The sequence below is a fragment of the Lygodium microphyllum genome, chromosome 22, assembly GCF_053477565.2.
Source record: "Lygodium microphyllum isolate KBCC chromosome 22, Lygodium_microphyllum_v1.1.10, whole genome shotgun sequence".
Lineage (NCBI taxonomy): Eukaryota > Viridiplantae > Streptophyta > Polypodiopsida > Schizaeales > Lygodiaceae > Lygodium > Lygodium microphyllum.
Window position 1 is genome coordinate 56,920,441 of NC_141156.1, and position 23,847 is coordinate 56,944,287.

At 40.5% G+C, this 23,847-nt stretch overlaps 1 protein-coding gene across 1 annotated transcript; it reads right to left on the bottom strand.

Annotated features, from left to right (window-relative positions):
- Window positions 1-20,641: 20,641 nt before the first annotated feature.
- On the bottom strand, window positions 20,642-23,341 carry LOC148017181 (9-cis-epoxycarotenoid dioxygenase NCED2, chloroplastic-like). Its single transcript, XM_087663079.1, has one exon. It carries the CDS (start codon window positions 23,175-23,177, stop codon window positions 21,099-21,101), a length of 2,079 nt encoding a protein of 692 aa, XP_087519205.1. The 5' UTR covers window positions 23,178-23,341; the 3' UTR covers window positions 20,642-21,098.
- Between the last annotated feature and the right edge of the window lie 506 nt (window positions 23,342-23,847).

The following is a 23,847-nucleotide window of genomic DNA, read 5'->3' on the forward strand; positions in this document are numbered from 1 at the left end:
CGCATAAATGAAGACAATTGGAAAGAAAGGCAAATGGATAATTTATCAGGAAAGGAGTTCAAAAAGCCTAGGTCCTAATTTACCTAAGGGTCATAATGTATTTGGTACCTTTTATAGCTTTAGTTAGTTTACTTTTTGTTCCGAAGGCATCTTCATGTGGTGTGTTTTTTTAAATTGCTAGCATCCTAAAGTGGGTTGTAACTAAAACATTAATATATCTTTTTCTCCTATATGCCTTTGAGGCATCTAAATCACATTAACACATCTCTCTCTCTCTCTCTCTCTCTCTCTCTCTCTCTCTCTCTCTCTCTCTCTTATGGAATGCACTCATCTTTGCCCTTAGAGAACCTCACTTCTTCCCTCCTACCCTATAATATTTTTGCGTACTCTCATCTTCAACCGCATTCCAAGCTTAACCCTTTGTGAGACCACACATAGCTCTAAAATACAAAGGAGTAGAATGAAATTGTACCTCAATGAGGCCCAACCAAGGAGGTTGCTTCACAAGGACATCAAGGGCTATAAAGTGGATTAAGAGCATTAACCATAGACAAAGGTGGACAAGCCACATCAGTAGCAAGGTACAAAGGGCCCAATGAAAGTAACACATCAAATAGTGTACCAAAAAAATCTCTAACTAAACCTTGAGTCATATCATCACGCTACCTCCAAAACATCTTGCCTCGGCCCTCATCTCAACAAAAGCATCTCCATTAGACTCTCAAGGAGATTTGATGTCTTTGGGGTATTCTTATTGTGCTTATTGTATTGTTCAATTAAATATTTATATATAACTTTCCTTGAAAGCATTGCAATGCAACTTTGTGTACTTACATTTTTAGTTGTAGAAGTGTACTTCAAATTGTTCCATAAGTCAAACATAAGAGAAAATATCAGAATGCATTTATTTGTAGATTTTGAAACATTGTTCACTTGTGTGCACATTGTGTGGATATGCTTTGCACATTGGGACCTTCACATCAAACCATCCGTGAGATAGTAGCAAAGTAACTACAACACAAGTCAACATAACGACAACGTACCTCCAAGATAGTGCCAAAAACTACAAAACAAGCCAACCTTGGAGTAACTACGAACTTTGTCTTTGTACAAAGTATGGCAACCACCTTCATTTCAAGAGTAGACCCAATATCCTAACCATCTCCACTCATGTGAGAATATGATCCTACATATTAGAAAAGTGGATTAATCCAAGAGAACAATGAACAAACTCAAATCACAAATGAATATTGATCATCTAGATGTTAAGGAGAAGATGCAAACAATGGAACATAAAGAATAAGTACAAAGTAATTAAATAAGCGCAATGAGATACAATGTCATAGGCTAGGAGCTATTTGATGAAATTCGAACAAGGTCAAAGGCTAAAAGTAGAAGGCACTAATAAGGATCCCAAGGGTTAAGGATGCTAAAAGAGGTGGTCTTGATTAAATGATGTTGGAGGTGGAGTTGAAGACACCACAAATAACAAAGGCAAAGTGTATCATCACTCATAGAGATGAGCTACACAAAAGTCACAAACATTTGAGAGGTGATCCGAGCTACATGCTATTGAAGGTAGAGTCAAATGACACCAAAACCAAGTAGTACTACATGAGTACCTATTATCAAGATGGAGGATAGCCAAATAGTGAGCAAATACAATTGGATCTGGTGGCAAGGTACCGAATGTTTCAAGGTAAATGGAGATGGTTGTGGGATACCCAAAAGGAATGAAAACATTTCTAGTGGCATGGGTACCAAAGACCTTTTAGTTAATAAAGATAGCTCTTCTAACAAGGATGTCAAATGCTTGGTGCAAAATAGGAAGTGCATCTCAACTAGAAACCAATATGCAAAAGATTTTTATGGTAGCATCATTGAAGGCTTGAAACTTGCCTTGTTTGAGAAAGCAAGATTATCCAACTTCATTCTTGACCAAGAGCATAAGTCTGAGCAAAAATACACATAACCACCATCGGAGTGTTGATAATCCAAGTATCCAACCCGATTAGAGTTTATGTCTCCATGCATACTTATTCTATGACTTAAATATGAGCCTCCTTTTTATAATGCTAGAGAAATACTTAATGATCCACAAACTAGACTTACAATGAGATGTGTTGGGTGTTGTAGAGTAGGGATATGTCAATTTAAGTCAAGTGTTTGTAAGCGAAAGAAGTTAAAGACTTTTTTTGAAGAGTGAGATCAATAACAAGATAAAAGGGGGACATTGTGGTTGCAAGAAATAGACTTGTATTCAAAAGTGTGAATTAGTGGAGTATACCTCTCTCAAAAAAGTATTTTCTATTGAGCTCGAGCCAAAAATAATGCACTCAATGAAATTTAGAGCCCTCCCATATTGGCTAGGATAAAGTCATGACATAATAAAAATGCCATTAGGTTGTGCATTTGACTCAAGTTAAGCTTGATCCAATGAGCACAAATTTGAGATTCAAACTTGGACAAAATCCTAGAGGATCAAACCAAAGTTATGAATCTTGGTATGCGAATGGTTACAACACCAAACATCCCTATTTGTAAGTTTCTACAAGATGAAAATATCATGGTTTGTTGTCACATGACATGATGCACCATTATCTAAGAGAGTGGATGGGCCTTTACTCACATGCTTAGAGGATGATCTAGTAGCATGTTGATAGCAATGACCAATGACTTATTTTGAGAGATTAACTAGAGCAAAACAAATTTGAGGTCTAGAGACAAGGAGGAAAAGTCTAACAAATGATTTGGACAAACCTTTTAGAGTCAGAAAATGTGGTGGGAGATTGTTTATATATCATATTACCAATGGGGTCTCTATGCACAATGAAGTAGAGATTAGGTTGAAAATTATGCAAATCATAACCTCCTCTCCACCACCTAGGTGGGTAGCATTGTCACCTTTTGCTGAGCTCGAGGTGCCATCAGGACTACACGTGCAAAACTAGATATCCTTTTGATACCTAATCATTACACCACCCATTATCAACATGGCTAAATGTATAGCAATGTATGTGAAATTTGTGCATTTAAAAACAAAATGCTAGATTGGGGAGGTTGGATAGCATAATCATGAATAGTGATGTGATACATAGCTATCATACATCAATCATTGCATGGGTTTTCTTAGTCTTGTCTGATCTGCGTGGATCTAGGTAACTACCAAGTACCATAGTGTCCTCTTGTGCCTTCCTCACCATGTGCCTTAATAAATACAATCCCAAACTCTTCATCTCAAAGCCATCTAGATCCACATCAACATGAGAGAAATATGATGATACATCAATCATAACAGGTGAGTTCCCAACCTTCTCCTTGCCTTTTCTTGGAACTTCTGATGTACTTGGTGGAGTGACTGGTGATCGTAAAGTTCTACTTCAAGGTCTATAAATAAAACCATGATTAGGAGACATATTGAACCTTAGGAGGACCCCTATCAAGTTTTGTAGCATTTTGATCATGTATGTATCAACTATATAAACCTTAGAAGTTGAATTGTTGTATGGAAAAAATTTGGGCAATAGTCTAATAAAATTTATGTTACTTTGAGAATTGGATAGCAATTTTTTATTGAAAGTTGTAGAGCACGTTCCCATACTACCAATCTATTCTTCCTTAACTCTTTGACAAGTTAGGCATTGAATTGTGTTTCAGAGAACGTCTTTTTTAGTCCTAGCAAGCGATAGCTTTGTGAGCTACATTGAGAATCTTGGCATACCTTGGATGTCCAACAATTGGGTTGCCATGAGTCTCACATAAGATTTTGCCTTTCTCTATTGTCCTTTTTGAACATAAAGGTGATCTTGGCAGTATAGAGACAACCATTTATTGCACGATAGTCCTTTATCTTGGATTGTTCATTGTCGTAACTTTCACCTTGAAATAATATGGCCAAAAGCATCCTTGTAAATGTTCTCAATTGCATTGCATTGTGCCAAAGGAAAAGCATACTGCACTGAACTTTCATAAGGCATCACAGTCAGAGCATTGGCCACTATTTTCTTACTATGCCACATGCCTCAAACTTGCTAAAAGTTTCCAACCAGCATAAACATGATATAAGTTTGCAAAACACTCCAATATTGTTGTTAGAAATCCATTGGATGCATCCATAACTTGTGTTTTTCAACTGTTTAGACTTCACAACCATAATAAAGCATATTTTCAACATAAACTATGACTGAAACTATCAATGGCATTCACTAACATGCTGTTGTCTATGGAACTAGCTATAAACCATTGAAAATTGATCATACATCAATTGCTAATCTGAGAATTGATCACAAATTGTTGCAGATGTGATCCTAAATTGATTAGGAACTAATTGCAAAAATCGATCAGTAACTAATGCAAAAATGATGCAAAATTAATTTCAAAAGTGACCATAAATAGTTCTCAAATTGATGAAAAATTGAATAGAAGCTGATCGAAATTTGATTTACAAAATGAGAAAAAAGCTCATGCCTAACTGATCCCAAAATAATGCAACAGTATAGACTGAGAGTTGCGGTAACAACCATACTCATATGCATATATCTCATAATGACTAGTACATTGACTAGTGACCCCATGGTAGACATGTTATTAGCATAGTACCTTGGATGCATACTGAATATATTCGAGATCCACTATATACGAGAGTTGTCCACAACTAGAGGAGTGACTAGAGGAGTGGATCCCTACCCTGTTTAACTTGACTTTGTATCTATTGGTGAATCAATACTAAATCATCACCAAGAAGCATATGGAAACTTTACCTCTAACTTCACGTGCCTCAAACCTCCACTAGGTTGTAGGCCTTTCTTCTCCTTAAGCATTGCGATGCTTTATACTTCCACATTGCTCCAATTTTAACTTAACTAATATGCAACATTGTATTCAGTTGACTATCCCCTCGTATGTACCTAACACATAGGAGCACCAGATGAATTAGGAAACATTCTTATTTGCATATTTTGGACCATTGCAATGTGATTGTGCATAGGAATTTGCATGCTACCAGCCATACCAAGATACATTGCATGCATTACTAGTAGCATTTTCCCTCATGACTATGGATAGGAATTTGCATACTACCAGTCATACCAAGATACATTTTTCCATACATTGCATATATTACTAGCATCATTTTTCCTCATGATCAACACTATATGAATCATTTGCATGAGTAGCATTAATGCCATGAGTCCCAAACACAATGGGATGCATATATACATTGCCAAACTTGTTGCTTTATGCTCTAGCATCATGCCAACGTTGTTATGTATGGGGTTATACATGTTACCAATATACTCAGTTACATTGGGCCATGCATACGACACATTGGTTGCTACATATGATAAGGAGTTGTGTTATACATCCCTGTATGTCGTTCCTCCCCCATCGTAGCATGGAAACTAGTACCACCACCAAAGTAACCTAGCTTCCCTATAATTGCTTGCATGTCCCGCTGCCCAAAAAATATTGGATTGACACTTCCAAGTTGGCCTAGCATATGCATCAATTGCCCCACTAGCATCATTTGCTCGTGCTCACTACCTACGTTTGAAGCATCATGCTATTGTATTGGCTTTTCCTGCAATGCATCTTGCTATCCCGAAGCTGTTGAAGAAGATTTCCTCTTCTTGCCTTTGTTGCCTTCCTTTTAGGAATAAAAAAAGCCCATGAACTAATAATTATTTGCTAATTGCATAAAAAATTTAGCTGCTGTTCTCAGTTAATCTTTAAATCGGTCATCAAATTCCTATTTCTCATGCTATTCATCAACTTTAAGAGACCTAAAAGGACCCACCTCTTGTCCAATTCCCTCATTCTCAGCTTGGTGTCCATATTGGGTGCCTTGGCCAAGATCACACATTGCATTTTTCCCAATGTTTTGTGAATTTTTAGAGTGAGAGACATCATTTTTGCTTGATTCCATCTCACTTTTTGAAGACATTCTTGTATAATGCTCAGTCGAATACAATTTCAGCACAAGAGCAATGCTTTTGACCTTCAACCTAGTGCCTTAGGCCCACCAAATCAAGGGAATTGATGGTATCCTGGCACTTGAACGTTGAAAGAAGCCTTTCTCCTCGAATAGGGTGGTAAATAATTTGATTAAGCACTAGTTACAACAAGCATAAACTTCACATAATAAAAAATGCACAATTTATCTTAATAATCTTGGACAATAGACACCTTGTTCAACCCAAAATTGGTATCCCTTTCAGTATTTCTTTAACTTCAATTGTCAATGGATATATTACGAGCCAAGAAATTGCACAATCTCCTTAGTTGATCCAAAAGCCCCTTGTTGATTCAACGACGAGTAAATAAATTAAGCAAATTTCCCTTGATTTTCACTTAGGACTTGCTCTAACTGGATCCCAATTGACCAAATATTGCCCCAAATTTACAATAGATGGCTAGGCATCTGAAATCCTTGACAATATAACAAATTGCAGGTGCTAATTTCAATGTATAATGCTTGATCCGGTTGTGGTTTCGAGGTGGCTACTAAACCCGGGTTTACAGTAGAGATTCCTTTGCCGCCCACCAAATTTGATTGAGATATGCTCAAAATGGTTGAGAAATGCTAAGATCTCCTGAGAATGGGTTGGAGAAGGTGAGAGAGATCCAAGATGAGAGAGAAATTTGATTTTCTTCATGAGAAAACCCTAAAATCTGCATGTTGCCTGCTCTAGCCTGTGTTCAATGTAGTTACCTACGGCCAAGCACCTCCAAAATGTTGTCACCTGATTAACAATGTTACTGCCAACCCTTCTAAGATATCTCCCTACCGTTCCCTTCCTGCGGAGGCCCCTATATGACTGTCTTCTGTAGCAAATTTTTGTTCTTTGATTTAAAAATGGGCCATCAGCTTCCTCTCTCTCCCCCAAGCTGTAAACTAACTAAATGGTTGAGAACTAGTCCCTAAAAACGTTTTCTTATTTGGATAGGCATTTTTGCCAAAGTGGCAGCTTTCTAAACCCATTTTTCAACATTATCCAGTCATTTAATTACTTTTCAAAATTTAATAATCTTGAAAAACTAACTAATTTTCAAAGTTCAATAATCTTGAAAACTAATTTCATCCCTTTTGATCTTGCCAAAATTAAGTGTGCCCATTCATAATTAGAATGGCTAGGCTATTTGCTACCTGGAATGGTCCCCAACCTCTCTTGACCCTTATATTGGCATTAATTAATTAATTAATGCTAGTCCCTATTATCACCACTCACACTTATTGGGCAAACAACTATTGTGGGTTAAAACTAACACCAACTAACGACCAAAACCTAGTTGGCATAACTTATCACAACTTTTACCATTTGGGGTCCTTCACATGTTACCATGAAATAACTGCCACGCGCATCACATGTGCTAAACAACCTTGCACATTTGATTAATATCTTAATCAAATATTATTGACAAGATTAGAGTGTCTCAAAATTTTAGGTCCTTGTGACAAATAAGACTAGAAGAACAAACCAACATTGAAAAATTTGGAAAACTAAAGATGATGCGGTCTTTGCTCATCCTAGGATCACCCTCATAGGGAGCTATAGTATTTACTTTAGCATATGGAGACTAAAGTATCTTAATGGGCATCTCTTATGGATAGGTACATGTTGGTGAGAATGGCTATGTCCTCGCCTTGGGGGTTTGGGATATCTCACTTGATATAAAAAGATGGCTCACCCTATGGTAATCCCACCTGAGCATAAACTTCCTAGGGCTAAGGTAGTGGATGCTGGTGGAATAACAACCTTGGTGGTCACTAGTTTGAGGAACTTTGTGAGCACTCTATCTAGGTGGTTTTGGATGTATTGATCACTAGTCTCCATATGGCATCATAGCTCAAGTAAGAATAATTCTATCCACCTTTGGTCCTTGTACTCCATGGCTTGACATAATGGCCGAAAGCCCTCTCAAAATAGACATTGGTATCTCCTCTCTGATCTCATAGTAAGTAGTGCTCTCTCTCTCTCTCTTGCTTCAACATGTCAAGATTAACCTATAGGACCCAAAATATTGCATACATGTTCAAGAATGATACCTACATCAAGTGATACTTAATAGAAATGAAAATGAAAATGAAAGCGATACCTATGTCTAAGCTAGAGGGTATAACAAAAGGGAGGAGAAATGGTATTTTGGTGTAATATGGATGTTTCATATGTTTGTTATTGTTCTTTTGTTGTAGCTAATTCAATTTGTTGTACAGATATTTGTACTCAAGCAAGATGTACTCCACTATGGGCATGTGGGTGTAGTAGATAAAGCCTATTATGCACTTGCAAACCTATTGAACTCCATTCATGATTGTTTCTGAATCAATTCAAGGTCAAGGCCTTTTAAACAATTAAATTGATTTGATTGATGAAGCAATTTGAATCAAGAATCACATGACTTAGATAAACAGGAACTTGTATAAACAATGCTATAAAAATCTTACTATAAATGATGGAGTGTGATGATGACGTATGGTAATTCACTACTTTTGAACTTTAAGCATTACATGCATAGCAACTTTGTAAAGATACAATGCTGCCTTGCTTTTTTAAAATGTGAGGTGCATGTCTTGACTTAGTGGTATGAGGGTTTGAAATTCTATTTGTATCAAACAATTTTTTCTCATCCTCTTTATTAGAATATATATATATAAAATCTATGTAAATGTTTGTAACTTTTAAGGTAGGTGTATCAAACATACTAAGCAACCTACATCTTCCATTTTGAAAAGGGAACCCAAATCCTTTTTTATACTTGTTTTTAGTTTTGGTTTGGGAATGGCCAAGTCGCATAGTTAGGAGTTTGTGCTAAAAGTTATGTAATGAATGGCTCACTTAGTTTGACTTGTTAAGTTTCAACGGAAATAGACATTTTGATAAGTGAATCACATGTTTAATCGTGATTAGAATAGGTCTACCATAAAGTTGTATTCTCAAGCTTGAATTCTACATCATTACACTTGATTTTTAAAATAATGATAAGTACTTTTGTTCTTTGCACCCTTAGTTTCTCTTGATGTGTTGTGAACCACTTCAAGGGGTAAAATGTATATTGGTAGTATTTACAATTGTTTGATCTTTCCACATCGTATGGGGCTATGATTCAATATAGGGAAAATCTTGTGTACCTCATCCCTTAGCTTTGCAATGGCAAGCCAAAGGATACTATTAAGATAAATTTTAACCACAGTTAATGTGTGTGCATTTTGTAAACTGGGCGTTGTGATTGAAGGAGCCATCTAATAGAATGATTCACTTTTGTTGTCTCTAATTATGCCATAATTGTTGAGAAATTTGAGTTTTTGCACATTATTTTAGGAAACTTAGTCCTGATTTGCACATTATGTTAGAAAGTAAAGTTGTTTCTTAAGAGGCTCTTCATCTTGTTAACCAAGGTCTTTCTAAAAATTTTAATGTAGCTTGCATCAAGGAGAGAGGTGTATTGGGATTCTAAATATGCATTTTATGTGCCTCCTTGAAGGTGGAAGAGAACCTTGATTAATGTACTCTTTGTTTTATTGGTGCACCCATGGTTTTGAAAAAGCTTTTGAGAATTAGTGTGATTGAAAACCTCTACTTATATACATCAAGCTAATGCATTATGAGATAGTGTCATTGGTTACTCCTTAGATTATGATCAGAAAAAAAGATAGGTAGCTGATGTTTTTGTAGTAGGGTGACTTGGGTCTAATATGCCTTTACAATGCCACCTTGCCTTGGAAAGCTCAATTACTATCTTTTAAGAAGTCACGTTTAAAAGTACATGGTACCTTGAGGCTATAATACACATTTGAGATTGTTTATTATAATGATTATCAACCTTGGGAGGATGGATTCTCTATCTTGGAAGGATGGATTGTCAACCTCGAGAGATATCCATCCCTAGAGATAGAAGGGTTGTGGCTTGAAGGGATATTTGGGTGTGATAAAGATGTAGGTACTTGGATAGTAAATGACATGTATCACTTGGTTGGTGTAGGATGAGCACAAGCATGAGGTGGCACAAAGCCATTCATCAACAAGATTTTTCTTGCGGGGGACCTCGTTGGTAATTAGTAGAGGAAACATGAAATGACTCCTAGACAATATGCTTTTTGAAGAACTAGCATGGGCATGAGTTTGTATATTATATCATGTTGGTGATGCTATATTGTTGAACAATTTCATATAGTAATACTCAACACTCATCCATGATGATTTGAGGCATGTTATCAAGCCCTCTTTCACTTCTTTTGCTAGTTGAGATTCATGCATGTTTGGAGGAGCATTTTTTTCTTGTGTGCATAAGGTAATTGGTGTAGATTGAAGGATGCTCATTGCCAACTTGCTTATGGGCAATAGGGGTGTTCAAGAAGAATAAGATGGTGCCTTAACATACGGGTGGTGATACTAGAATGTTTGGATGACCCCAATCAAGGTTCACATTGTTATTCATATGGGTCTTTGCTGTCAAAGTAGTGTTAGCAAAATTGTTATGAATTGACTTGATACAATTGAATAACTTATGAGAAATCATGAAGGAATATGTAATGTTGATAGGTTATTAGAAATGCTTCATGGATGGATATCGTGATCCCTAGTAGGCTCTATGTTAAATATGCAATTTGTGAGATAGATTCCTAACTAAATCTCAATGATCATTAAACCCTCTTAAAACCAAATGGTTAGAATGCAAGACACCATTGAACAATAGGATAGAAATTGTTGTTTGAAACTACAAACCATGATAGTAAGACAAGGTAGCCAAAGCAAAGCATGCACAATATTAATGCTAGCACCTACGAAGTTGAGATAACACGTCAAAAGAGTGTTTGATACGTTCAAGCTTATGGGGGTGTAAAAGATATACAAGTGCATAGCCAATAAACCTTGTTGACACACTCCATAATGGCATATGTTGTTGGGGCCCAAATAGAAATTAGGATGACGTGCAAGCAGCACTAAAAGTAAAGCTTTAAATTGCAATACAATTATGTGATTTGAAAAAGGCGATGGATGGAAAGCCCAAGGGCATGGTGTTGTAAAGAGTGGGTGATGTTGAGGGACAGCCTTGCAGGAATGAAGGTGGGTATAGCTGTTGCTCTAGGATTCTCTCCTTGTGCCTCATGGAATCGGCATCTAGGGGGTGGTAGAGGCTTGTGATCTCTCTCTCTCTCTCTCTCTCTCTCGCTTGCATACACTGTCACACATCTACGAGGGCAAAGCTTGTCAGTAGACTTGCCAGTGTACCCTGGTTGGGAGAGCTGAGAGAGTAAAAGGGGTTTCCTAGATGGATTAAAATAAAAACAAGCAGAGAGTAGTGAAACAGGATTGATGAGAGATGCTATGGGCTACCCACAGATGACACGATCAGAGTGGAAAGCGGCGCAAGCGGTGAGGCCCCCACCATTCTCAATCTACAGTCCCAGAGACACAGAGACACAGAGAGAGAGAGAGAGAGAGGGAGGGGGGACCGCCCTTCAGCTGCCATGCTGCAGGCCTGCATGTCAGGCGGCTGTCCTGCTTGTTGCTACTACTTGTGATGTAATTGGTCGAGACCCGAGACAGCGAATGAACACACGAGAGAGAGAGAGAGAGAGAGAGAGAGAGAGAGAGACACACACACACACACCCCCGCCCCTCAAGTGACAGGACTTGTTTCACACCTTTCAGGAGTATCGCAAGCAGCGCCCCCCTTAAAATATATTTCTCAAAAGCGACACCTTTCCTTGCCCGTAACCCTCCATTCCAACCAACGTGTGGCATGGCCCCCCCCCCTTTTGTTACCCATTACAATACACCCCTTACCTTGTGGCGCTGCCCCTTGTTTACATCACAGTATATTGTCTCTTTATTTATGTGCTATGACACAACACATAATACATAGAGAATGCATCGATCGTGACAATGTTGCTATAAGAGGAGAGACAAAGCAAGGCCCAATTGGCTTCTAAAAGAAGGGGGGGGGGGGGGGGACAAAGTGAGGCATTGGGGCCTTGCCTCACTAGAAGAAGAACAGTTAAATGGGAATAGATTGTCACGAAAAGTGAGGACTCGGAGATTAGTAAATTGAACGAAAGTTCATAATGGGAATAGATTGTCACAAAAAGTGAGGACTAGGAGATTAGTAGATTGCACAAAGTTAATAATGGGAATAGAAATTGTTCAAAAGGTGAGGAATGGGAGATTAGTACACTAAACACAGTTAATAAATTGTTTTGTGCCTCGTGCTGCACCTTGAAATCTTTGTTTAGAATTCATTCAAAGTATAAGACTAGAGCAATAGGAAAAGAAATACTACAGTAAGCACCTACAGGAATCTTTGGATATCTTGTTTGTGCCAATTATGCCGCACATCAAAAGTTTAGAAGCCATTCAAGGTGGTAAGATCAGCCAAAGAATAGTGAAGTGAAGACTCCAATAAGCAATGTTTAGTTCAAGTTCTACAATCCTGCACACCCACCTTGAGGTGGTTTTGGGACACAGCACAAAACCCCTTCCACCTTCGACCTCTACAAACGGTTAACTTAGATGGTAGAGTGAAGGTTGCGGCATGCACGGTCCTAGAAAGAAGCGGAGGGGAACTCTTGCAATGCCTTTCCTTGGGGGTAGGACAATAATTACATCTTAGAGGAGTGAGAGGCTTTTTGCCTTTCCACAAATAGATAATGAGTAACGTGGGGGTTGTGTCATGAGGAGAAAAGATAATCACATCTGAAATTAACAAAAGCTTTGAAAAAGCATAGGTATAGATACTTGAATAGGCTTGTGCCATGTCACAACGAGATGGAACTTTTGTGAATGTACAAGGCGCTGCCATTGAGTAAAATATAGACCCGTGAGAGGGTGGGGCCAGTGTGGATGAGACCTATTCTACAAGGGGTGACCTACTAAGGTAGAGGGATTGGATGTATATTCTCTCAAGTGAAGCACGCCGTTCCTTATTGTATTGCGTAAACGAGTGAGCCTATGCTATCGTCGCACACGTATACCACCCGCACGCACACAATCTACTACATGTACATATGGAACATATGTAAATATAATGTATGGAAATATATATATAAACGTCCAAGTATATAAACATAATACCTCATGCAAGCTCGCAAGTTGCCACCCGGCTTTGCCCTTTTACATCTCAAGCAAATCCAAGTCGCCCCCCCCCCCGCAAATTATGTATTTTATTATAAAGCAAAAAAGCGAAAAGGCAAAAAGAGAAGGACACCCCAGCCTCTATCCAAGAAGTGTGTGCCCATCGGTAAATATAGGTTATGTGGGGGCTCTTCACACTACTACTTTTACATTTTGTGTTAACACTTCTAGGCTCTAGCGTTTTAGATTGTTTGTGTATGTGTGTGTGCATGCGGCACGCGTGTGCTTGTGTACATACCCTAGTTTCTATGCCATTTTTTTGGGTTGTGACGATGTTAAAATAAAATCTCAACTTTAAACTTAGTTTTGTCTCTTTGTTTGACATCCATACTTTATACCTTGCTATATGTGTATACTCTACCTTAAGTATCCAAACATTTGGTCTCCAATGTGGGCTATAATTTTTGAAGTCTCTACTTGATATGCAAACCAATATGGCATAAATCTTTTTACAATAGTACGGGCTTGATGCCTATATCAAAGAGCATAGGAACTCTTATTTTGCTCTCTTGACAATGTAAGTGCTCGTCTTGCCTTACATGGAGACCTTTGCATTGAGTGGTTATATAAGTCAAAGCCCAAGCTTGGGGAACTTCTCACATTCAATGTATCATAAGTTTATGCAATACCTTTCAAGGCTCGATTAGCACATTTGGAACTTAACCTAGCATCCCTCCATGTTTACGTATCATCTTAATTGTCCCATTGGCATTCCCCCGTGTTTCCTTGTAAACTCACACTGCTTTCCATGGTGTTAGAATTGGGGATGGATGTATCTTTCTTGTGTAAAAAACAATTAGGAGAATCTACAAGAGAGTCGCATTTCTTCATCAACTCTACAAGCTCAAGTGGTATATCTCCTCATCAATCATGTACGTGTTATATTATGCATTTTTATCATGTATTACAAATGAAAGGCGGCTTGCCTTTGTTGGATCATTTACATGCCTTGAAAAAATGTATACGTCCGCTAAGTTACGATTATGAACTCAAAATCTAGGTCTACTACACAAATGCTTACTATCAAGAACTAGCTAGCTTAGAGTGCCACATCATGTAGCACCTTGATATACATCTAAAGCTAAGTCCTTCATGTGTATGTCTATATATCTTGATATGTGAAAGAACACACATATATTTACTTCTTGATATACATGCACGTGTAAACTTCACATATACATAGGTAACTACATTTGATGGAGACATGTACACACATATGCACTATGTGTGTACCTACAGACAGACATAAACACATACACGTACATGATTGTATGTACTTAGAATTTCTTGTGGAGTTGGTATACTAGGACAATACTTTTTCAAGGTTACTTGTTCAATTGCCCCCTTTCACACTAGTTATGTTGACTAGGAACAACCTTTATCGTGTGAAAGTAAGAAAGGACAGAAGCATACACTAAAGATATATTTGAGCCCATGTACAATTGGAGGGTTGAAATTATTATGCTTGGCCCTCTCGTATGTGCATGGTAAAAATCATAAAGTGGTCCAACAACCACTTTCTAGGTAGAGAGTGGTAGGACTTCGCATAATGATAAGTGATACCTCTTATGTCATTCTGTTTTGCTTGACAACCTACAAGCAGTGAATATTGAGGATCTTTGCCATGTGTTTAAAGGACATGATTTTTTAAATGTTATTTGCTTTTATGAGTGTTGGGGCTACTTTAGCAATGAGGTGTGACATGTAGAGAATTGTTAACCTAACATTAGGGTTTCTTAGCGTGTAACAAAGGGGTGTGATGTAAATAGATGATTCCTTGTCAACATTATTTCTTGAATGTAGAGTAGACTTGAAGTTCTCATGAGGTGCTTACCACTATAAAAAGGATAGTCCACTTTAAGAACTTAAAAGTTGATAGCCACCTTCCACTATCTAGACAAGACAAGACGGTTACGTAGATCCATGCAACCTAATTAGCATAGCTAGAAGTGATTGGACTTGATAGTATTCGTGCTTAGAGTGTACTAATGTAATTGCAAGTGCAATATGCGAAGCTAGAAGTGATTGGACTTGATAGTATTGATGGCTATTAGAGCACACTAAATGTAATTGCAATCAGATTAGTTTTCCATACCATTTGAATAAATTCAAAAGGTAATAGATACTTATTAGGAACACGAGAAGAACACGTAGAAGGAATGTTGCCCTTCTAAACTTTTCTTGGTCAATAAAGTGTACTAAAAGATCCTTACTAATAGATTGATAAGGATGGTGGGAAGAAGAATGAATTACATTTTCAAGTCTTCAAGCATTGTCCTCGGTTTGACTAATGGTAAAAAGATCTTGATTTTTCAACTTTGGTAGTTTTTGGACGCTTTGCTTTTTCAACCTTGGTAAGTTTTGGACGCATTGCTATAACTCATAGAGGTGGAAGTTACTTCCTAGTGGGAGTGGCCTTGTGAGACACGTGCATGTGTTTGTGAGTAGTTTCTTGATTTGATGTGTCCCTTTTGCCCATCCTCCATCCTTGGATTTGGAGTGAAAAGTGGTGATTCCATTGGGTAAGCATGTCTCCTTAGTGCCACAAGAAGCCAATGCAAAATATTTTTTAAAAAATGAAGAGCATGAAAATGGGAAGGAAAAAGGTGGGGGTGCCATCATATATGAAATCAGAACACAATAAGGCCTTCAAGAAAAAAAGGATTATGAGTGCCTTCTTCTTGATGGGCATATCTAGATATGTGGATATATGATAAGCTCATAGCGAAGCATAATAGCAGGGTGCGAAGCATAATACTAGGGCATAGGGTAAGAGCCTTGATCTCTTTCAAATCGAGCACCATCCCTTCCTCCTTCTCCCCCCCCCCCCCCACTCCTCTCTCTCTCCAAGTCTTGCATTGATGTTTTTGTCTATCCTCATATAGCATAATACCTTACACATTTGCCTAGGAAGTTAGAAGACAACAATCATGTGGGGTTGACATCTTGCCGGCTCAACTAGAGACGTGTGGACACCCCAATCTCCTTTTGGTCGACAAGAGCAAACCTAGAAAAGGCACATCAAAGCGATCCGAAGGCACCAAGGCTCGGGCGCCTACACATTCAATCACGGAACACAGACACGCATACGCGCGCGCGCGCCCACACACACACACAAAGTGCTCCTTGACAGGGGCGAGGCTAGAGAGAGTGACACGCATGATTACGAAAGCCCATCTGCGAATATATCCTCGAATTGTACCAACGGTCATAGCCATTAGTGACATACATCCACAAAGCTTTTTTTTAATCTTTGGCTCTCGACACTCACAAGCCAATGAAAAGAAATACGCTAACAAGCGACCATTCAAATCCTAAGGTTTTACTCTTCTTGAAAAGCCAACAACCCAACAAGCCTACTTTTCAAGTGTTATCATCTCTCTCTCTCTCTCGATTTGTACATGAGAAGAAGTATGTGACCTACAATTTACGTTGTGCTAGAATGGAACTTTAGGATAATGACATTTATTAAAGTCCCTTGGGAACTTGTTACGCAATCTCAACCTTTCCTAGAAACAAGACTTCGTGTGTGTGTGTGTGTGTGTGTGTGTGTGTGTGTGGGAAGTTCCATATCTTCATTGATGGTGAATCGTATACTATTTTACTAAACCATCTGAAAATTCTTAAGACCTTTCATCACTAGACGAGGATAGGATATAAACAATCAAAACCAAATCCTCTATCAAATTAATACATTTGGTGGAATGGAAGCTTGTTTTTTTCACTAACAATCTCATTCATCATCAATACTACCATGTTAACATCAAATGCCCTTCCCAAAAAGATTGGGATCTTTCGTGATTGTCTTTCAAATACTAGGTTGTGCTTAGAGAATATATATGTACTTTGAAATTTGGCACCTCGATGATTTTTCAATAAAGGAAAACTTAACAAATTCCCTTCTTATGAGATGATAGTAACAAAAATGACTAGAGACCACAAAATCGGAATAAACTATTTGACTCATTGAAGTCATCATCTCCACTGCAGCAGGACTACGCACAATCTATTCACTAAAGAATATTGGCTTCACACAATCACACATCATAAGACATCCAAAAGTAGGAGAGTTGAGATATGGTGTACAGTACGTAACACTACATAGGCAAGCTATCTTAGTGTGAAGATTGAAGCATGTTCAAAATAACTTTCAAAGGTGTATGATGTAAAGAAAAGGTTTTCGGTGAATAGGCCCATAGTGAAGGAGAGGGATTGATGGCAAGTCAAATTATTAACTTATGATGCTCTATGCTCTCTCGAGAGCACTCTCAAGCTTAGGGTGAAAGTCTAGGCTATATATGAAGTAAACTAGGAGTGTGTAATCGCTAGAACTTTCAAAAGTATCTAAAGACTCTCCCAATTCATTATGTTAAAAGCATGTTTGAAGAAAATAAAAAGAAAATTTAATTTTGACAAATGCTTGTAGAAGGCTTTTGGATATCAACCTATTGTAATACATTAGCTTAACAACAGTTGTTGAGGGTTAATTTGGGGTATTAGGAAGTATGGACAAGATGACTCTCATGTTGGGAGTACAACTTGAGACCCATTGAGAGCAACAAGCAATCCATAGTACTTGAATGTGTACAAGTGATGCATGTTCAAGAGTTGGCACTAAGCATGCAAGAGTACAAATCTTTCTCTCAAGGCTTAAGATGCACTTCCAAACACATATTAATTAGTGTACCTTAGCAAAATAATATGCAATTAGTTTAGACATCTTTAGTCAAAATGCTACTCAATAACATGTCATTATATATAACAGTAGTGAACCGACACCCTTAAACTCAGTTAATCTCTAGATTAGATGCATAGGGTGCAAGACAAAAGTTACCCTCACAAAATAAGCTAACATGACAATCCAATCATAAATCCTCACCAAGCAACAACTGAGATATTATGGTTAGGTCACATACATTTAAAATCCAATGTTATTTAAGTGCCTGAACAATGTTTGATTCAAACTTCTAATTGTAAGAGAGCACCTATACATGACCTTAAAGGCAATTATGGTCAACATTTACACAAGGTTTGGTTTTGCCAAAACATTGTAGATGAAATGGATATAGTGAGCAAACATTGATCATGGTTGATAAAAGCATTGTGAAAATGGTGCTAAGAAAAGAAACTAGCCCAAATGTGGTGATGCTAGAGTCCAATGCAAGAAGACCATCTTGCTAGAGATGATACATGACTAGATGAGAAGAAATAGCCTTAGGAATGCCAAACAATGTTGAAATAGCATCTCATCCATCATCACAATTTTCAACCTTATTAATGAAATATGCATGAGGTGCACATGTTATAGATCTTAGTTGGATGCTCACATGTTACTTTTGAATTATCATATGGCGTACAAATACAAAGTGACATATTAGCACTTTGAACATGTATGTATTTATGATCTACCCTACTATTTGTGAGAGGACACATGAGGCCAATTTTTGATTGCAATTCATGCATTGAAATGTAATTGAGTGCCAACATAGGTTGATCTGTAAGTTAGCCATGAGAACAACAATCCAAATAAGCATTAGCTTCCACATGGAGAGGTGATGTAGTTGAGAAGTACATGATTTGCCATTGAGTTATTTCTAGGAGAATGTTAGCATACAATAACATATACCTTATCCAAATATTCCATCTTGGTAAAGATTTACAAAGAGAAAGTGAGTTGGAACTACAATCATCATCTTAATCCATAATACTTTTGGTGAGGAGAAGAATCACTGACTTGAAGCGCTAGCCTTAAATACATTCACAATAATGAAACTCAAGTGGCTAGGGGTGAATTAGAAAGCTACATCATTGTTCCTTTATTGAAATCTAAAGGACCATAATAAAATAGAGTCCTCTTTTGGCCTTTCACCCCAAAAGCCATTGCAAGTACCACTAGACATGCTATTCAAAATTACCTCAAGTTGCTCAATTATTCTTATATAAGTAAAATGAATTAAATCAATTGGTTAGCATAGTGTAATATTTTACTCATTTTTGTCTCACAAGGCAATCATTGAGTTAGTTTAGTATAAAATCACAAGCATGTTGTTCAAATTGCTTCTCCTATCCAACGGTTAATGTGTTATATAGTGGCCTTTTTGTTTATCTTTATTGTTAAGAGATAAGGTAGATTGGGGATCTTTAACTAATTAGGATTCAATAGAACTTGTGATGTTAGCATGATGTAACTAGTGATGACATGGTTGTGAGTGTATTAGTAAGATCAAGACTCTATTAGCTAAGGAGGTGGAGTGCATATAGGGGTGTACCCCCATCCTTATGAGAGATGGAGATGATTTAGAGATGCCCTTTAGAGAGTCATTGAATTGCATCATATGCAACTTAGACCCTACTTAAAGGTACATGATTAATGCCTTTGTTTGTGTATGATCTCTTTCTTCAAGTCTCATGTCTCTTGATCATATTGATAAATTTGATTGATATTTAACATGACATTAGAACCTTCTTCCCACTCTTGCCTCCTCTAGCCTAGCCATCTCTCAAACTGGGATGTCTATCTTTGTCCACAATAGCTAGCCTCTAGACATAGCTCCAAATCCAAGCAACTTCATTCTTCAAATTTTATGTCATATTTAGCTTAGTGTTCATTTAGCCTATCATTCAAGATCTAGGTAGGGTACAAGCATCTAAGGATATTGCAAGGGTTCAAGTCAAGACTAACATCCTTAACTGAAGTGGAGAGCCTTAGAAGCCATAGCCTACATGAACCAGCTATGATAGATCGAAAACCTATCTTGAGCTATAGTTAATTACTTGTTAAGATCAATAGCTCAAAACAAAGAGGAATCCCCCAATAGGCGCATAAGGAATGGAGAAGTTCACCAACATCATTGAGGTGAACATGTGCTGGTGAGTGAATCCAATGGTGCCAACTTGGCAATGTTCCACTACTCTCCCGCACTGAAGGGTGTAAATCCTAAAAGCGGTCCTTCTGCACAAATGGTTTTATTGCCAATGTATCTTTGCTCCTATTTGGAAGATTACATGACCCAAATGAAATATCTTTCATTTGTGACCATGACATGAGACAATCATGAGGTGTAGCCATTGTTTTGAGATAACTTCATGAGGGGTTGGTGTTATGGTACAAGTGCGGAATGCAAGGTCCGTGAAAGTTTGAACTCAGACTTGTGTGAGGTCATGACACATTTGATATGCTTATCCTTTTTGTTTGAGAAGCCATTCCCCCCGGAGAAAAATTTTTGTGGTTTTGGGTAATGCGGCCTTTGTATCAATATGGAAATGTAAGATCTATCGAGTCGCCCAAAGTTGGGGCATCTATTTTGCTAAGAGATTCGTCTTGTTATGGATCAACGCGCTGCTTAAGGCGTAACTAATTGCATCCAGCAGCAAGGATTACTCCGACCAACAAACCGGATTACTCAGACCCTCTAAATTGTATGTAGAAAAGTGCTGCATTGCTTTGAAAGCAAGGAAACGTTACAAGCTCGCATAAACTTGGCTAAAAATGTAAGAAACAAATCAGGAGGAGAAAAATATATTGTTTCTTTGTTATTTATTGGTGGCAGCATTGATACAACAGTAAGAACTGTTAATTTCACTGTTGGTAATACGTAGAGCAACCCATTGGCTTGTATACATACATACATACATATATATATATATATTTCGAAGGATCTGGATTACAGAAATATTTATGTGCGCCTGTGTGTAAATACGATTTAATGGACACGGGCAGAGAGAGAGAAAGAAAGGAACAGGAAAAGGAAAAAACAGAGAAGGGCTGGATTGGGCGGCTTGGTAAGTAATGGCACACCCCAATGTCCAGAAATGTGGTGTGGTCGGCTACTGTATTTGGCCTATACATCTGGCCCCGCTTAAATGGGCGCGCCCACAAGTATTGAATGGGTAGGGCGCCCATGAGGAATTGCTGCTTTTTTTTTTCTTCTTTTTTTTTTGGGTTGGGAGGGCAAGTGAATTTTTTTTTCAAATTTGTGGTATTTGATTCTGAAGCTCCCGGGCGGGGATGAAGGTCCCATGGAATCCGTAGGGGACCCGGGAGGGCAGCTTCACACGGGCCACCAGCTGGAGCGTGGGTGAGCTGGCGTCCAGGACCAGGAGCTCTGATTGGCCTGTCGCCTCGCAGTGCATGAAGGAAAGGAGGTAGCCGTCGTCCTCTTTGCATGGCTCCTGCTGCTGCGGCGTGGCGCGCGGCACAAACATAGGCTCCCCGCCGTAGCAGCCGGGCGGGTACATGTACCTACCAACCACATTGTTGTCATTGTTGCTGTCGTTGCTGCCGCTGCTGTTGCTCAAATCGACCTTCGCAATCCCGGACACCCTCGGCCACGGGTCCGCGATTGCTAGATACGCGAACCGCGACTTCCTCCCCAGGAAGTTGCGGTTCACCTGCCCCGCCTCCAGGTTCATGGAGGCGGCGATCGTGAGGCGGCGCGACTTGCCGGTGCGCAGGTCCAGCCGGACCTCCGACAGCACGCTTCGGAGCGGCTCCGCCGACTCGTTGAAGATGCTGTCCGGCGGCGTCATGCAGGAGCCAATCACCACCACCTCGTCCTCGCCTTCCTCCCAAGCGTTCCAGAGGTGGAAGCAGAAGCAGTCGGGGACGTCGATCCAGCGAAGGGAGGAGGCGTCGGCGGCGTCGCGGGGGAGGAGGCCGAAGCGCGGCGTCTTGGCGGCATCCTGGACGACGGGGGAGCCGCCGCGGAGCATCTCCGGCAGGCGGAAGACCACCTGCTGGTCGGGGATGACCACAAAGGAGCGGGTGATGGCGAAGTCGTGCATCATGGTAGGCTCCGGGAGAGGGATGGGAACGTCGGGGGCTTTGGCTCCGCAAGGGGAGAATTTGAAGTACCTTAGATAGGGCTTCTTAAGGACGTCGTAGCTGAGGGCGAACATCTCGCCCGTGGCGGGGTCCACCTTGGGGTGGGCGATCATCGGGCAGGACAGCTGGCGGTTGAAGTCGAAGCGCCCCACAGTCCGCAGGTCGCCGGAGCCGGTGAGAGCGACCGCGTAGGGCAGGTCGTCCTCGGACATGGCCAAGAGGCGGCCCGCGAAGAAGACCACCCCGGCGTTGGCCACGCCCATGCCGTGGGCGGCATCCACGAGGCCCAAGAGGCTGCGTGCGTAGAAGAGGAGGAGGCGGGCGATGCCGCTGTGGCCGTGCAGCTCGCCCACCGCTTTGGGGAAGATGGCGCGGCCCAGGCGGCTTTCCTGATTGAGGCGGTGGGTGCGGGTGAAGCGGTTGCAGTAGGTGGCGGAGCCGGCGGCGGGGCGGAAGGTGACGGCGTGCAGCATGCCGTCGCCGTCGAAGAGGTGGTGGCCGGACGCGGGTTCGAACATCGGGTTGGCCCCGTTCCGGACGTATACCCCTTCCAGGCAGTCCGGCAGCTTGCCTTCGACAACCTCTGCCTCCGCCGGCGCGTGCTCCCCTACCGGGAAGAAGTTCCCGGCCAGCTGCACCGCCGGATCCGCCGTCCTCGGCAGCCCATGCTTCTCCTCCATCGCTTCTATCACCCCACTCTCTACCTTATCCAGCAGCCCCGCCAGCAGCTTCTGTATCGGATTCCACTCTTCGGCTCCTTTTCTTAGCCTCACTGCCTTCTGCTTCTGCAGCTTCTTACTCCTCTTGCTCCAGTTCACTTTATCATCATCATATGCAGGAACCGTGGTGGTAGTAAGCGTGCTGGTAGTATTTTTAACTGTGGTGTGAGCTGGAGCTCTACAAGTGATACTACCACTACTAGTAGTAGAAGAAGTACCATTAATAGTAGAAATGGTGCTGGTATTAGGTGGAGCTCTAATTGGCTTGCTGGCCTGCAGCTGCTGATCTGCATGGCCTAACGAATTCTTGCCGCTAATTTGCTCATGTGCAATCCCGTACTCTAATATGTTTGAGATGATTGTAGTGGGATAGGCGGCAGTTTGGTTGTTGAATTGGCGGTTAGCAGGCGGAGGTATGTTGGGGTGTAGATTGACTGGACAGAAAGCGGAGGATTGGTGGAAGGAGAGCTGGGAAGGCATGAGTTTTGCGGCTGGGAACATCATGATCGATGGGTAGAGCTGGGCTCGAATATACAGGAGGGACAAGGGGGCAGCTAAGTAGCCAGAGAGGGCAGCAGCGAGAGAGAGAGAGAGAGAGAGAGTGCGTGTGTGTGTGTACAGATATGCTATGGCAGGCGGTGACCACAGGCCGTTAGAGGCGGAGACAGGCTCAGAGACTTGCAGAATGAAGTTTTTAGCGTTCCATATATATAATAGCGGGCTGGGAGAGGCGGAACATAATGACATGTGGCATAGGGGGCAAGGGGGATGTGGGGCCAGGAGACGGGATGGGATGGATATGTGGTCATACATGTGGAGCCCACGGTGAAAAACCCCGGTGAAAACGAAAAGAAAGGAGAAACAAAGAGGGTTGCTTGTCCCGGAGGCTGCTCACTCCGAGTTTGGAGTCGCCATCGCCCGCGTGCACGTGGCGCAAGCAGCGCGCCGCTCCTTTTTGACCCAAGCCGTCCTTCTTCCAGCACCCCCGGGGTCTTGGAAATGGGCTGAGGGAGGACCCCCTTCCCTCCCCCCTTCTCTCTCTCTCTCTCTCCCCCCCCCCCCCTTCCTTCCCCTCCGCCACCACCTTTCGCCCTCCCCATGACGCGGCCTCCCCACCGTCCACTCTCTTCACACCTAACCCCACAAGGTTGTCCTAACACCTAATAACATTTCC